General features: G+C 39.5%; 1 protein-coding gene across 1 annotated transcript in view; it reads right to left on the bottom strand.

Moving 5' to 3' along the window:
* Window positions 1–15174, bottom strand: part of TCF12 (transcription factor 12) — a 353758-nt gene that overhangs the window by 27433 nt on the left and 311151 nt on the right. Inside the window, exons 12-13 of the mRNA XM_012801793.2 lie at window positions 14752–14858; window positions 4708–4786 (exon numbers count right to left, since the gene is read on the bottom strand). Coding sequence (XP_012657247.1) covers window positions 4708–4786; window positions 14752–14858 — 186 coding nt within the window. The remainder of the gene's footprint in view (window positions 1–4707; window positions 4787–14751; window positions 14859–15174) is intronic.

Genomic DNA, 15174 nt, shown 5'->3' with positions numbered 1-15174 from the left:
GCTCAAGCGAGTCTCCTGCCTCTGCCTCCCAAGTAGCTGGGACTACAGGCGCCCGCCGCAACGCCCGGCCATTTTTTGGTTGCAGCCATCATTGTTGTTTTGGCAGGTCCTGGCTGGAGATAAGAACCCGCCACCCTAGGCGTACATGGCTGGCGCCTTAGCCGGTTGAGCTATAGGCGCCGAGCCTCTCTTTTTATTTTTATTGTGAAAGCTCTGAGGACACCTATCAAGTACAGCAATTATTCAACTTTTATTCATTTATATTCCAGAAGGAGGTAAAGAAAGGCAGAAGACGGTTTTCCTTTTCTGCCTTCTTAGAAAACACACTTTTCTTAGCGTTAAATGCTTGTATCTTTTCCTAAACAATGGCTATAGCAGACACGGCAGTTCCTCTCTTGTACCTTGTTATGAGAGCCCTGATTTTGTTCAGGTGGGTTTATTCTTTCCCAGGAGAGAGTATTTCTATTCTTAGCTCTGGGGTAAATCCTGATGCTAAGACAAACACAGTGGTACCATTTCTGTTGCAAGATCCAGTGCTGGCCGATGAGACAAGAGGCCAATGAGACAAATATATTGCAGAGGAATTCTGGAAAAAGATTCTTAAAACACAAAGATGACACGAGCATTTTCTGAACTGTTATCTGGACATCAGCCTGAGGAGGAATTGCAAAGAAGTAGAGCAGGAGTCCTAATTATGGGGCTACACCATGCTAGGGGCTTCTTGTCACACAAGACAAAAAACCTTAAGTGTTCAACCTGGCTGAGAGAAGAGCTTCTTTTCCTTTCAGCCTAAAGTATCTGAACTGATACAACATTTCAGAATCCTCCTCATAAGCACCCTCTAGGTAGAAATGTATGGTCTTGGCCTGAGAAGTTCCCAAAGAAAACAATGGGGGTTTAAATAAGATGTCTTTATAAGCTGCTTGCGTCGCTCTGCACTTGGTATCTATCCTTACAAGGCCTGGGCTGAGTCTGACTACTTCTCAGGCATAAGGAATAAGGCAAGTGTAGAGAGTACATAGTGGGTACAATTTTTCATCCTAGACAAAAGGCCACTGCCACAAGGTACAAAATGTGCCACATAACATATAGGCACTCTGGTTCGTTTTTCTTCTCTTTTCTTTTGACAGTGAAAACTCTGTCATAGTGCTTTTGTTTATTCCTCCTTTCCATCTCATTTCTGCTCTACTGTGGTGTGTGTGTAGAGGATGTGCAGACAAGGAGGAAGCCTCAGTTACAGAACATGGGAGAGATGCAACTGGATAAAATCAAGTCTCTGACTTGCTGTTTCAGCAGGGTATGTTAAAGTGCTTTTCTTTGATTATGACTGCTGAACTGAAAAAGATAGTTAACACCTTCATTATATAATTCAACATTCCAGTTTTCATTAACCAATTGAATTAAAGGGAAAAAGACAATATCATTCATTAAACAGCAAACAAAGATGGAGAAAAGAAATTTGAGATTCTACTTGGGACCATTATTTTTTGAAAAATGTCTAAATTTCTAATTCTCCATTTCACTAATGTCCCTTCTTCACAGATGCTGAGCTCTGCTGTGCCCTGCCTTTCTCCCACTATTAATGAAAACCAAAGGACACTTTGGTAGCATAGGTATTTTACTAGGTAGAGGACAGGCAGTGAGAATATACAGTGAAGGCTCACTCGGCTATCTTAGATGAAAAAGTGAAAAAGGCTGTCCCCAAACTGACACTGATAATTTCAGTAAAGTAGTGCCAGGAGGGTGATCAGGGTTAAAGTTACATCATTCTTCCTGTAATTTCAGCTCTGTTAAACAACAACTTTAAGTCAATGGGTCTTTCATAGTCTTGTCTATGTGGAGAACAGCTGTTCAACTTTTACTAGACAGCTGAAGCCACGGTATCTGAGAAAGTGGCAGAGCCTGCTAATAGCTGAAAGCAGCTGCCAGCAGTTCATCATTTCCACACTGGAATGCTTCTTAGCAAAGTCACAAGACTAATACACAAAACACAGGTGACAGTGAGGGCCCTGACATCTAAGAGCCCCAATTTTCAGAAACCCTGAGCAATTCAAAAAAGCTTAATAACGAAAAACAAACCCACATGGACTTAACTGATGGCTTGATCAGGAAAACAGAATTATTTCTGAGGTCAACTGTTGTTGGAAAAATATGGCAATTTTACCCAGTTGCTAATGTTTTTTCCTCAAATCAATATAATTTCTCCTCAACAAAGTTTTTCTCCAAACAATGCTCAGAAAAATATAATTCAAGTTTTAAAATTACAGCTTGACAGATATTAAAATTTACATGTAATTTTATTTATTCCTAATAAATCAAAAAATTCTCAGTTACTAAAACAATTGTTTCTCAGCAAATTCATGCCTTAGGGCAGTATGTAGAATTTATCTGAACTAATGTGGAAAAGATGAAGTAAATCTGAGCCACTAATAATATTCATCCCATTCATGCAAAGTTCTTTTCCTTAGCAGAAAAGCTATATTACCTCTAGGAATTTTTACATATATGTGATACAGTAATAACTTAGTTGGTCTAAAAACAAAAACAAACCATCTAGTAGAAATAGTTATTCATCTTTAAGTCTTACACATGAGTCTTTTTGTTTGTTTGTTTTTTGAGACAAGAGTCTCACTCTGGTGTGGCTGGGCGTGGTGGCTCACCCCTGTAATCCTAGCACTCTGGGAGGCCTTGGCGGCTGGACTGCCTAAGCTCACAGGTTCGAGACCAACCTGAGCCAGAGCGAGACCTCATCTCTAAAAATAGCTGGGCGTTGTGGCAGGTACCTGTAGTTCCAGCTACTCAGGCAGCTGAGATAAGAGAATAGCTTGAGCTCAGGAGTTTGAGGTTGCTATGAGCTCTGATGCCATTGCACTCTACTGAGGGTGACAAAGTGAGACTCTGCCTCCAAAAAATAAATAAATAAATAGTCTCATTCTGTTGCCCTGGGTAGAGTGCCCTGGAGTTGTAACTCACAGCAACCTTAAACTTTTGGGCTCAAGAGTTCCTCTTGCCTCAGCCTTTTGAGTAACTAGGACTACAGGCACCCACCACGATGCCTGGCTAGTTTTTCTATTTTTAATAGAGACAGGGTCTCAGTCTTGCTCAGGCTGGTCTTGAATTCCTGAGCTCAAGTAGTCCACCTGACTTGGCCTCCCAGAGTAGTAGAATTATAAGCATGAGCTACTATGCCCAGCGAGTCTTATATTTGGTACATGGTAAACAAAGAAGAAAGAATAGGTAGGTAGTTTTTATTTATTTTATGTGCTCTTTTATAATTTTTTTTTCATTATTTTCTTTATATCTTTTTTTTTCTTGAGACAGAGTCACTTTGTTGTCCCAGGTAGGGTGCTGTGACAGCACAGTTCACAGCACCCTCAAACTCTTGGGCTTAAGTGATCCTCTTGCTTCAGGCTCCTGAGTAGCTGGGACTACAGGCGCCTATCACAACGCCCAGCTATTTTTAGAGTCTCACTCTTGCTCAGGCTGGTCTTGAATTCATGAGCTTGGGCAATCAGTCTCCCAGAGTGCTAGGATTATAGATGTGATGAGCCACCGGCTCAGCCCCTATTTACTTTGTATCTTACAGAAATTTTTGATTTTGCTCCTTCTATTTTGCTTTCATCTCAATTGCCTAGACTTATTTTTATTCTGTGATAATAACTGTTCTTGTAAATTATATCAAAATAAGGAAATTTTAAAACTCAAATTCAAAACTAGTTAAGTATTTCAGTAGTCTCCCAAGTGAACTCAAGAGGAAAGCTCTGTTTACATGCTTTCTTTTTTTTTCACTTATTTTTTATTTTTTGAGACAGAGTCTCACTACATCGCCCTCAGTAGAGTGCTGTGGCATCACACCTCACAGCAACCTCCAGCTCTTGGCCTTGATTCTCTTGCCTCAGCCTCCCAAGTAGCTGGAACTACAGGTGCCCAGCACAACGCTCAGCTATTTTTTTGGTTGTAGTTGTTGTTGTTTGGTAGGCCCTGGACTGGGGTTCGAATCCGCCAGCCTCAGTGTATGTGGCCAGCACCCTAGCCACTGAGCTATAGGTGCTGGGCCTTTTTTTCCCTTCGTTTTTGAGACAGTGTCTCCCAGGGAGGAGTGTAGTGGTGTCATCATGGCTCACAGCAACCTCAAACTCCTGGAATCAAGCAATCTTCTTGTCTCAGCCTCCCAAGTAGCTCCAGAGTACCTGGCTAATTTTTCAATTTTTAGTAGAGGCAGAGGTCTTGCTCTTGCTCTTGCTCTTGCTCAGGCTGGACTACAGGTAGGAGCCACCAAACCAAAACCACATGCTTTCTATTCTTTTTTGGAGACAGTCTCAAGCTGTCACCCTGGGTACAGTGCCATGGTGTCACAGCTCACAGCAACCTCAAACTCTTGGGCTCAAGCGATTCTCTTGCCTCAGCCTCCCAAGTAGCTGGAACCACAGGCGCCTGCCACACGCCCAGCTATTTTTTTTGTTGCAGTTGTCAACTGCTGTTTTAGCTGGCCTGGGCAGGGTTTGAACCTGCCTGCCTCAGTGTATGTGGCTGGCACCCTCCTCACTGATCCACAGGTGCCACCCTACATGCTTTTTCATAGTCAAAATCTAAATGATTTTTCATAAATTTTCATTAAATTTTACTGATAAATAAATGAGCTATTAACATATCTAAGTAGTCCCACATATTACAAAGTAGTTAGTAAAAGAGAAAAGAGAAGCCTACCTGTGAGAGGTGAAGGTGATCCAACTGGTGTTGATGGATTTGATGGAAAACTACTGCTGGTATGGTCAGGAGAATAAATCTAATCAGAAAACAAGAGAGATACACCCATCAATAAGACAACAGCAAAAAATATTTACACAGAATTATTTTCATCATCTGTAAACTGCCATTCCTAAGACTCAGAGTAAGAAATTTTCTTATCAATTTTAGGATTATTGCATTATATAAAAATCACAAAAGCCTCAGTTTTAAAACCAGGATTAGAAGGTATCTTAAATATTCTAATGAGAGGAATAAAATTATATTATTATAATTGAAAATAATTTGAAGTTTTTAATTGTTAGAACAGAAAAATGAGAACTGACTAAAAATTAAATAATCTTTCTGGAATATGCAATCTACATAAGTGGCATCCTCTAAAAATAATCACCTCACTATAGCACAGTGGTTAGGGTGCCAGCAGCACTGTGGTTAGGGTGCCAGCCACATACAGCAAGGTTGGCAGGTTTGAACCTGGCCTGGCAAGATAAACAACAATGACAACTCCAACAAAAAACAGCTGGGTGTTGTGGTGGGCGCCTGTAGTCCTAGCTACTGGGGGAAGCTGAGGCAAGAGAATCACTTTAGCCTAGGAGTTTGAGGTTGCTGTGAGCTGTGATGCCATGGCACTCTACTGAGGGCGACATACTGAGACTCTTATCTCCAAAAAAAAAAAAAATCACCTCAGAATACTGTTATCTTCTGGAATGGTCTTTCAAAACAGTTGGGAAAAAAGACAAAGAAAATAGTTTTTTACCACTTATCTTTCACTTAAAAAGTTAGTTTGACCAACCACATTTTTTTCAATTTTAGCTTTAGATGATTGTATGAATGTTGTAAAAAATTAAACTTACTCTCAAAGGATACTTTACCACTCTTTTAAAAAAGTGGGAAAAAACCTGATGTGCTCACAGTGCATCTTACAAGGGTACATGTGAAATTTACTAGGTGTAGAATGTAAATGTCTTAACACAATAACTAAGAAAATGTTGTGAAGGCTATGTTGACCAGTTTGATGGAAGCATTTCAGAATGTGTGTAAAACTAGCACATTGTACCCCATGATCACATTAATGTACACAGCTATGATTCAATAAAAAAAAAAAAAAGAAGTGTTTCTAAATTGACTTATGAACATCATTTCCCAATAGATCTACTTTAAAGAGGACAAAATATTAGGATACATAAATTTTGATATTCTGATATTCTGGCTAAAAGTTTTTTTTTTTGAGACAAAGTTTCACTATGTTGCCCTGGGTAGGGTGCATCAGAGCTCACAGCAACCTCAAACTCTTGGGCTTAAGAGATTCTCTTGCCTCAGCCTCCAGGTAGCTGGGACCCACAGGCACCTGCCACAATGCCCAGCTATTTTTTGTTGCAGTCGTCATTGTTGTTTAGCTGGTCTGGGCCAGGTTCAAACCCTCCAGCTTTGGTGTATATGGCTGGCGCCATAACCACTGTGCTATGGGCACCAAGCCTGGCTAAAAGTTTTGTTGCAATGTTTTTTATATACATTTCATATTGTCATAAATAGTGACAGAGATTCATCTCAGTTTATCTAATATTTAAAAATTCTCCCTAATCTAGGCTCCAAGGGCCTGCCCCCTAAGAGAGCTCTTCTGACAATCCTATTCTTAGAATAGGCATAATCATTTTTGCATCTCAACATTTAACTTAGGGCAGACAAATCAACTTATATGGATAAACTGTGGTCAAACATTTTAAAAAAAGGAAATGATTTCTGAGGGCAGATTCATGCAATAAAAATAACCCTGCTATGAACAAGCTCTCTAATGAATTTAAAGAGGCCTGAATTGTGACACATAGGGTCTCAGAGTCTCAGCACTGGTTTTTAAAGATAATAATGCAAGTCATCATTAACATACTTAGTGTTATTTCATTTTAAAAAATAAGATATTGAGTGGTGCTTGTGGCTCAGTGGGTAGGGTGCCGGCCCCATGTACTGAGGGTGGCAAGTTCAAACCTGGCCCTGGCCAAACTGCCAAGAAAAAAAAAAAAAAAAGCCAGGTGTTGTGGCTGGCGCTATAGTTCCAGCTACTTGGGAGGCTGAGGCAAGAGAATCGCCTAAGTCCAAGAGCTGGAGGTTGCTGTGAGTTGTGACATCACAGCACTCTACTGAGGGTGACAAAGTGAGACTCTGTCTCTACCAAAAAAGGCTCAGTGCCTGTGGCTCAAGCAGCTAAGGTGCCAGCCACATACACCAGAGCTGGGGGGGGTTCAAATCTGGTCCAAGCCTGCCAAACAATGACAACTACAACCAAAAAATAGCTGGCCGTTGTGGCGGGCGCCTGTAGTCCCAGCTACTCAGGAGGCTAAGGCAAGAGAATCGCCTAAGCCCAGGAATTGGAGTTTGCTGTGAGCTGTGATGCCACAGCATTCTACCCAAGGCAATAGCTTGAGGCTCTGTCTCAAAAAAAAAAAAAAGGATATCACAGGATCTGTGAAAATCAGCTAACATTTACATTTTGGTTCCCAGTAGCTTGCGTACACTGATTTATTTATTATAGTGTAAGTAAATTAGGGAAAGTCATCAAACTTTAACAAAATCCTGTTTCAGCACACACATACCCTTATCATTGTAAACCATTATTCCTTTTTTTTTTTTTTTTAAAGACATAGTCATATTTTGTTACCCTCAGTAGAGTGCCATGGCATTATAGCTCACAGCAACCTCAAACTCTTAGGCTCAAGAGATTCTCTTGCCTCAGCTTACTGAGTAGCTTGGATTACAAGCGCCTGACACAATGCCTGCCTATTTTTTTTAGAGAGGGAGTCTGGATCTGGCTCTGGTTCAGGCTGGTCTCAAAGTGCTAACCTCAGGCAATCCATCGGCCTCGGCCTCCCAGAGGTCTGGAATTATAGATTCGAGCCACCACATCTGGCTACACCACTATTTCTTATGTTCAAGATTCAAATAGTTCTATCTTTACAAGAAGCTGATGCTTATTTTTATGAAACATGTCCTGGTTATAATATTGGTAAGGGAGGGAAGGGTCAGAAACATTGGTAGAGGGTAGATAGAAGAAAAGCTTCAGTTTTATGCAAAACTGCGGTTATTATAAACTAGCTCAACTTCTGGATTTTTTTTTTTTTTTTGAGACGGAGCCTCAAGCTGTCCCCCTGGGTGGTGTGCCGTGGCATTACAGCTCACAGCAAACTCCAACTCCTGGGCTCAAGCGAGTCTCCTGCCTCCGCCTCCCAAGTAGCTGGGACCACAGGCGCCCGCCACAACGCCCGGCTATTTTTTGGTTGCAGCCGTCATTGTTGTTTGGCGGGTCCGGGCTGGGGATTCGAACCCGCCACCTTAGGTGTATGTGGCTGGCGCCTTAGCCGGTTGAGCTATAGGCGCCGAGCCAACTTCTGGAATTTTAATCCTCATCTGTAAGGATTAACAGCATTGGAGGAAGAGCATTCTCTGTCATACATTCACACTTTTTTTTTTTCTTTTTCTAAGGCTTATGCAGGTAAAATATACATATACAATTACCCACCTGTCACTGTCATCTTGAGTGTACATATCAGTGGTATTAAATACAATTATACTCTTTCCCTCTTTTGTTCCCCCATCCTCTGCTTTTATTTTCTTCATAGTGCTTACATCATAGTCCTCATCATCTAAATTTGTTTGTTTATTACTTGTCTCTTACCCTTTCCCCTAATAAAATGTGAGTGCCAGAAGGACTTTGGCTTATTTATCACTGCTTCAGATTCCACAACAGTGTTGATAGATGGTGGGGGTTCAATACATAGCTGGAAGAATAAATGGTATCACCCTTGCTAGGAATTTTTATTTCAGTGATTGTTTTCAGTGGCTGCATTTATTTACCCAGGCTCCATATCTCTTTCACTCTTCCACTTCCCTTAAGGTAGGTGTCCCCAGAGTTCCAGTTCAGTTTGTTCCCCCCTATTCACCAGCACTTCATCTCTTGGTAAATACTATTCTTTGTCAAGCATCAATTATCACACCCTGGTGAATGACTCCTAAATAATCATCTCTGTCCTCACACTAGCTGCTGGACTTCTCTACCCTGACATAGTTCTTGTTTCATCTCAAGCTCAGTACATCCAAATCCAAACTTTGCATCATGGCCCCAGGCTTCCGATCTTTCCCATCTCAATTCTCCTGTCTCCTCTATTTTGGGGAGCAGCACCATTTACACAGTTACCAAGAACAGTCTCTTTTTCTCTTCTCTTCTGTCCCTCCATCATTCCCTCTCTAGACACCAAAAATTATTTATGTTTCTGTGTTAGGCACATGTCACACTCACTGCCATCACACCATTTAAAGCTATACTGAACTTATGACTGAATTATTATTTTTTTCTTGAAACAAGAGTCTCACTTTGTCACCCCTGGTAGAGTGCCATGATGTCATAGCTCATAGCAACCGCCTTATTTCAGACTCAAGTGATCCTCTCGCCTTAGTGTCCCGAGTTGTTGGAATTGTAGGTGCCTGCCACAAAACCTGGCTATTTTTTTAGACACAGGGTCTTGCCCTTGCTCAGGCTGGTCTTGAACCCCTGAGCTCAAGTGATCTGCCTGCCCTGGTCTTTCAGAGTGCTAGAATTACAGGTGTGAGCCACCATGTCTGGCTTATGACTGGATTATTGAAGTCTTTGTATTTCTAATAACTTTGTCTTTTATCCCAAACCACTGTCCAAGGATACAGTTTAGAACACACACAATGCTTCCTGTTGCCTGCTAAATAAAACACCTGTAATTCCAGCACTCTGGGAGGTCAAGGCAGGTGGATTGCTTGAACTCAGGAATTTGAGACCAGCCTGAGCAAGAGCAAGACTTTGTTTTGCCTCTAACTAAAAGAAGAAAAACTAGCTGGGTGTTGGGGCGGGGACCTGTAGCCCTATAGTCCCAGCTACTCAGGAAGCTGAGGTAGGAGGATCACTTGAGCCTAAGAGTTAAGGTTGCCATGATGACACCATGGCACTCAACCTCAAGGTGACAAGAGTGGGACTCTCAAACCAAAATACCCAAACAAACAAAATACCCAAAATGACACATCCTGGTCACAAGAACATCTTTCTATCCTATCATCTAGGCACAACCTACGTGTCCTTATTCAAATAAGATATTTCTTTTTCTTAACATAGCTTGTCCTCCTCTCAGAATGTCCATTGTCTTACCTTTCCTCTGATGGAACTCCAGCTCAAATGTCATTTCCTAATTTACGTGTCATTTCACCTCCTTTACACTTTTAGAATAAACTGTCTTTCTCTTTGGCCTTTTCCTTCACACTGTGTTCTATATCTTCCTTACTGGCATACCTGTCTTACGTTCTCTCCTTGACTACAAGCTCTCGGAAGGTAGAAAGGGACCTTATATTGATGAAATCAATCAATCACTGTCTGCCATTATCTTATATAAGTTGGTGTCCAATATATATATTTTAAAACTTGAGTGGTTAAACAAAGTACACTTGAAATCTGGTATACTACTTACTGATATAAAAAGGACCGGGTAAATGGTAGCATTTATTTTAGTGTTTTTTTGTTTGTTATTTTATTTTATTTAATACAGAATCTTACTCTGTAGCCCTGGGTAGAGTACAGTGGCATCATCATATCTCACTGCAATCTCAAACTCCTGGGCTCAAGCAATCCTCTTGCTTTAGCTTCCAGAGTAGCTGAGAATACAGGCAGGGACTGCCACACCTGGGTAGTTTTTCTATTTTTAATAAAGGCAGAGCCTCACTCCTATTCAGGCTGGTCTCAAACTCCTCATCTCAAGCAATACTCCTGCCTCATCCTCTGAGAGTGCTAGGATTACACAGGCATGAGCCATCATGCCTGGCCATTATTTTGGTATTTATGTAATGGGTGTCAGTAATAGAAATTTTACTAAATCTCATACCAAAGGGGGAGAAAAAGAGTTTCTCATAAGGATCACATATTGTTTCCAACCAGTTTTATGGTATAAGCTTTGAGAACAATAACATGGTAAGGTTCCATTATTTCTGGGAATCAGTATTGACGTGCTAAGCTCTCTATATCACAATGTTAGGTAAGTCTGAGCTTTTTGAGGGTAGAAATGGGACTACTAATCCTTATTTTCCCTGATAAATCTGCCCTTACAGTTAAACAATCTCTAAACATGTCAAGAAATGGGTAAAGATCCTTTAAGAAGGAGAGTTACTATTTTAGAGTTATATGAGATTACTACCTTTAAATTATGTCACAAAATGCTGATGCTGTACAGGTAGTCCCTGGGTTACAAATGAAATAGGTTCTGCAGGTTTGTTAAGCTGAATTCATATGTAAGTTGGAACAGGTACATTTACCTATTATCTGTAATAGCCCCAGTTCATAAGGACGAGTCCAGTGTCAGTGGACAGTAGTTGTAACTCAGGGAATGCCTGTTTGTAAAACAGGTGTGAGCTTTTAAAAATCACGGTGTAAACAGGAGAAGCAGTACTAAAAATAAATCAAGTATAAAAATATACCATTTCTGTTATTTTTTTCCAAAAGCAGCTTTTCCTTTTGTACAATAAAAGCCATTTTTCCCACTTATCCATCATATTTGCTGGTTGTACTTTGCCAATTAAAGTGACAACAGAATTGATACCAGTATTTTTCCTGAACTTATAGACAGTTCTGCAAGTTAAAAGACTTTTTCTTTTGTTCCTCTTACTTTCAGAAAAAGTATGTGTATGTGAGAGAGAAGGTGCAACATTTACAACATTACACAGGCATGGTAACACGGGCCTTATGGATTGCACAGATCACTAAACTTTATCTCTGGGTGTTTATTCTATTATCAAATCACAAAAATAAATTATACTCATTCTATAGAAATTTTATTACTTTAAAAAGTTCTAACCACAGGCTTTATTTGGCACAGATCATTCTAAATCAAGAATTACATTTCTTTTCATACTTTACAGCTTACAGAACTCCTACAATGATGTTTGAAGGGAAGAAAAAAGTCAGTCACTTAAAAAAATGGGGATAGGAGTGATTTAGAGTGTTGAGCATAAACACAAAGTAAGAACTCATTTTGCATGCAACCCCTGGTCCTCATGCTGCTAAATGACCAATGATGAATAACTCCGGATACCTTCTGCCAGGCTTAAAGGGTAATATGCCTCATTTTACTGCAACAAATGAGGCTCCTCCTCCTATCAGTCACGGTCCATTCCAATCAGCAGGGTGCCAATAAGCCAGAGGCTAATGAAAAGGGCCTCAGACAAAAAAGAAACAATGGAGTGTTCCCCAGCCCAACCCAGGAACTGAGAGTCCAATTTTTTAAACACCACAGTGCACATTTCAGTTAATCTTTATCATGCTAATGTTATTGAGTCTAAGGAACAAAGAAACTTATTTCATGAATTACTTTTAAACATCAACTTCCCTGAATTTTCTTTTCTTTTGTTAGAGACTACCGACCATTTAACTATCCAGATTAAAACACACACACACACACACCCCCTACACTTTTCCCTTGCTCTAAGGTAGAAATCAAAACATAAATTATCACAAAGAAGTCTGATATAATCAACAAAGTTAAACAGTCCTCTTGTTTGATCTCCTCTAAATTAAAGACCAAGTGTTTTGATATGGTATTAGGCATTGAAATAAACCAGATGTTTCTTCCTCTATATAACTCTCCATGGGCACAATCTTAAAGGGTTATTGTCTGGCAAATGTTCAGGGAAACACATTAGAAATGGCATGAATACCCAGGTTTTCCTTTCCTTCTATCTACCCTAGTTTATTATCTAAACTAATGCGTAATCCATAGAGCTTTGGGAACTTTGTGTAAATACTTTCATGTACAATTCTCTTTCTTGCTATCCTGAGATTAAGACCACAATTATCCAGGCTTAAACCTAAAATAAAGGAACCTTTGCAAATGCATTATCTGGCCTTACATGTTTAATCACATAGTATTCTGTGTGCACTTTAATACCTAAACTGAAGAACAAAGGTTGTACCCTCTGATGTTTTACACATGAAAGATCTTCTAAGATATGTATCAGACAATTGGGGAAATAGAATTAATTTCTAATGACAACAGCATGGTGTTTCTCCATCTAAAATGAGATGTTGTATTAAAAACTTCACATTCTAAAGAACTAAAAATTTCAAACTAGTCATAGCCACCATTTCCAAAGATCTGTAATGCCTAACATAAAATTCTGACATGCACATCAGACTCTCAAATGTAATCCTCATTAAGTTCCTTCTCCTTATCTTTTCTAATCCTCCCTATCCCCAGATAATGTAATGTTTTTGTTTTTTAATACATTTTGAGAGCACTAAGCATATACTGAAGTATAAATATGAGTCTATAATGGAAGTTAGAGAAAGAACGTGTTTAAGGAGGTGTCAGGTTGAGGGGGAGCAGCAGATGGATTGAAGGAAGGGATTTGAAATGTGTAGACTATGGCATGCAGTGATGGAGCAGATGGAATGCATCACCATCAGCTATGACAGAAATGATTTATGGAATGACCTGGCTGCTCCTGCCTAGTAACAACACAGGATGACAGGGTTGAGTTTCCATGACAACCAAAGCCCACCCACTAACTAGATTAAACATTTCTCCTCTGGCTTCCATTCACAGTAAATTTGGATTTTCTTTTCTGAATGCCATCCTGGTTTGGTTAGGACGCTGTTAATAATAAGGGAAGATATTCAAGGACTTGAACAGTAACCAAAGAAGAGCTTGAAGGACCACTGAAAACATCACAGATTCTTGCTTGCCTATATGCCAACATTCCTTTATAGATGTTTTCCTTGGATAAAATAAATAAATGACCTTTGAGGAAAAAAGCTCTCAAAATGCAGATACTTTTAAAGGCTGCTGGTATTGAAAAGTTCAAAGGCTATATATCCTCTCATATGTGAAATAATTTGTTACTGGACTCTTCCCAGAATCAGCTAGAGGAATATGGCAAGCCAATTCAATACCTGGGAGCCCCTCGGGTTTAACAGTATAGAATAAAAATTCCTTCCTAAATATGTAGTTTTCATTGGGTGGCAGTAAGTCCAAAAGAAGGTAAGACAGTTCTCTTGAATCTTATCAATGCACTGTAAGACACAGTCACTGGAGCACTGCTCTTTCTGCACATTTGGAGCAGTGGTTATGAGCAGAGTCTGACCCAGTCATAGCAGGGTTCTAATATATATGGGCTTTGCCCTTGCTAGCTTGTGATTCCCTAGGGCAAGCTACTTAATCTTTCTGAGCTCAAGTTACTTAACCTTTTAAACTTTAGTTCCTCATCTGTAATGTGGCGATAATAATGACAACCTTACAGGGTTTTCTTGCGGATTAAAGAAAACAGGGCAAGTGTATGCTTAGTATAAAGCCTACTACATGGTAAACATTTAAGTTATACCTGATAGTTTCTGTGGGTTTTGTTATTATCATCACTATTAGGGGATCTAAAACTGAATTCAACAAACATGTTACTAAGCTTCATTTTGTGTGGGGCTCTGCTATACAGCAGATAGATTTGACTCAGTTTCATTTCTCAAGAAGCTTATACTCAACTGTAGAGGTTTATTTACAGAAACAGTATATAAAGAGGCTTATCTCAAATGTTCAACAGTTGCTTGCTACCACTCACAGACTACTCATATGTACAGCAACCCATATGTTTGACAGAATTAACAGCATTTCACAGATATGAAAAGACAGGCAACTCTGTGAGAATTCTAACAGGCATATTGCTCGGAAGGAAAGAAGGAAGAAAAAAATAAAGAGAAATTTCAGAAAGTATAAAGCACAAGTGACTCTTTTAAATAATTAGATTCATCATGAATCTTTGTAGAGTACTAAATACATTTCCCTTCTAGTTTCAACATTCCAAAAGAAGAAATTTTATTGTTTTAAGAATCCTGTATTCAAACAGTCAGTGCTTTGTCACTAATGTCCTGATGTATTATAAACTACTTGCTTAAGAAAAAAAATTCTTTTTAATCAGTTCATCAGTTTTACTCATTTTAGCATGACTTCTTCCACATACTTTTTGGCTCCTTGTTAAAGAAAGGTTTTTTTTTCTTTTTGAGAACGTTGTCATTTCCTGCCTCCTGACTAAATCAGCTGTAGTTAATGTTTTGCCTTTGCTTTTTTCTTAAATTAAAAAAAAAAGTACATAAAATACTTTTCATAAAGGTACTTCATTCTCTGGATCAGAAGAGTAAATGAGTTGTCTTTCTCAATTCCACTTGACTTATTTTAATGGACCACTCACTAAATATGTATTTGAAATAAGTCAAATAAATAGGCTTAGTAATTAATCTCAGTAATTTGTGCTGTAACATTATTTCTTTGTCTTCTTTCTTTCTTTTCTTTTCTTTTTTTTTTTTTTGAGACAGAGCCTCAAGCTGTCCCCCTGGGTAGAGTGCCGTGGCATAGCTCACAGCAACCTCCATCTCCTGGGCTCAAG

Source organism: Otolemur garnettii, unplaced genomic scaffold (genome assembly GCF_000181295.1).
Source record: "Otolemur garnettii isolate 467f Iridium unplaced genomic scaffold, OtoGar3 scaffold00011, whole genome shotgun sequence".
NCBI lineage: Eukaryota > Metazoa > Chordata > Mammalia > Primates > Galagidae > Otolemur > Otolemur garnettii.
This window is presented reverse-complemented; position numbering and strand designations above follow the sequence as displayed.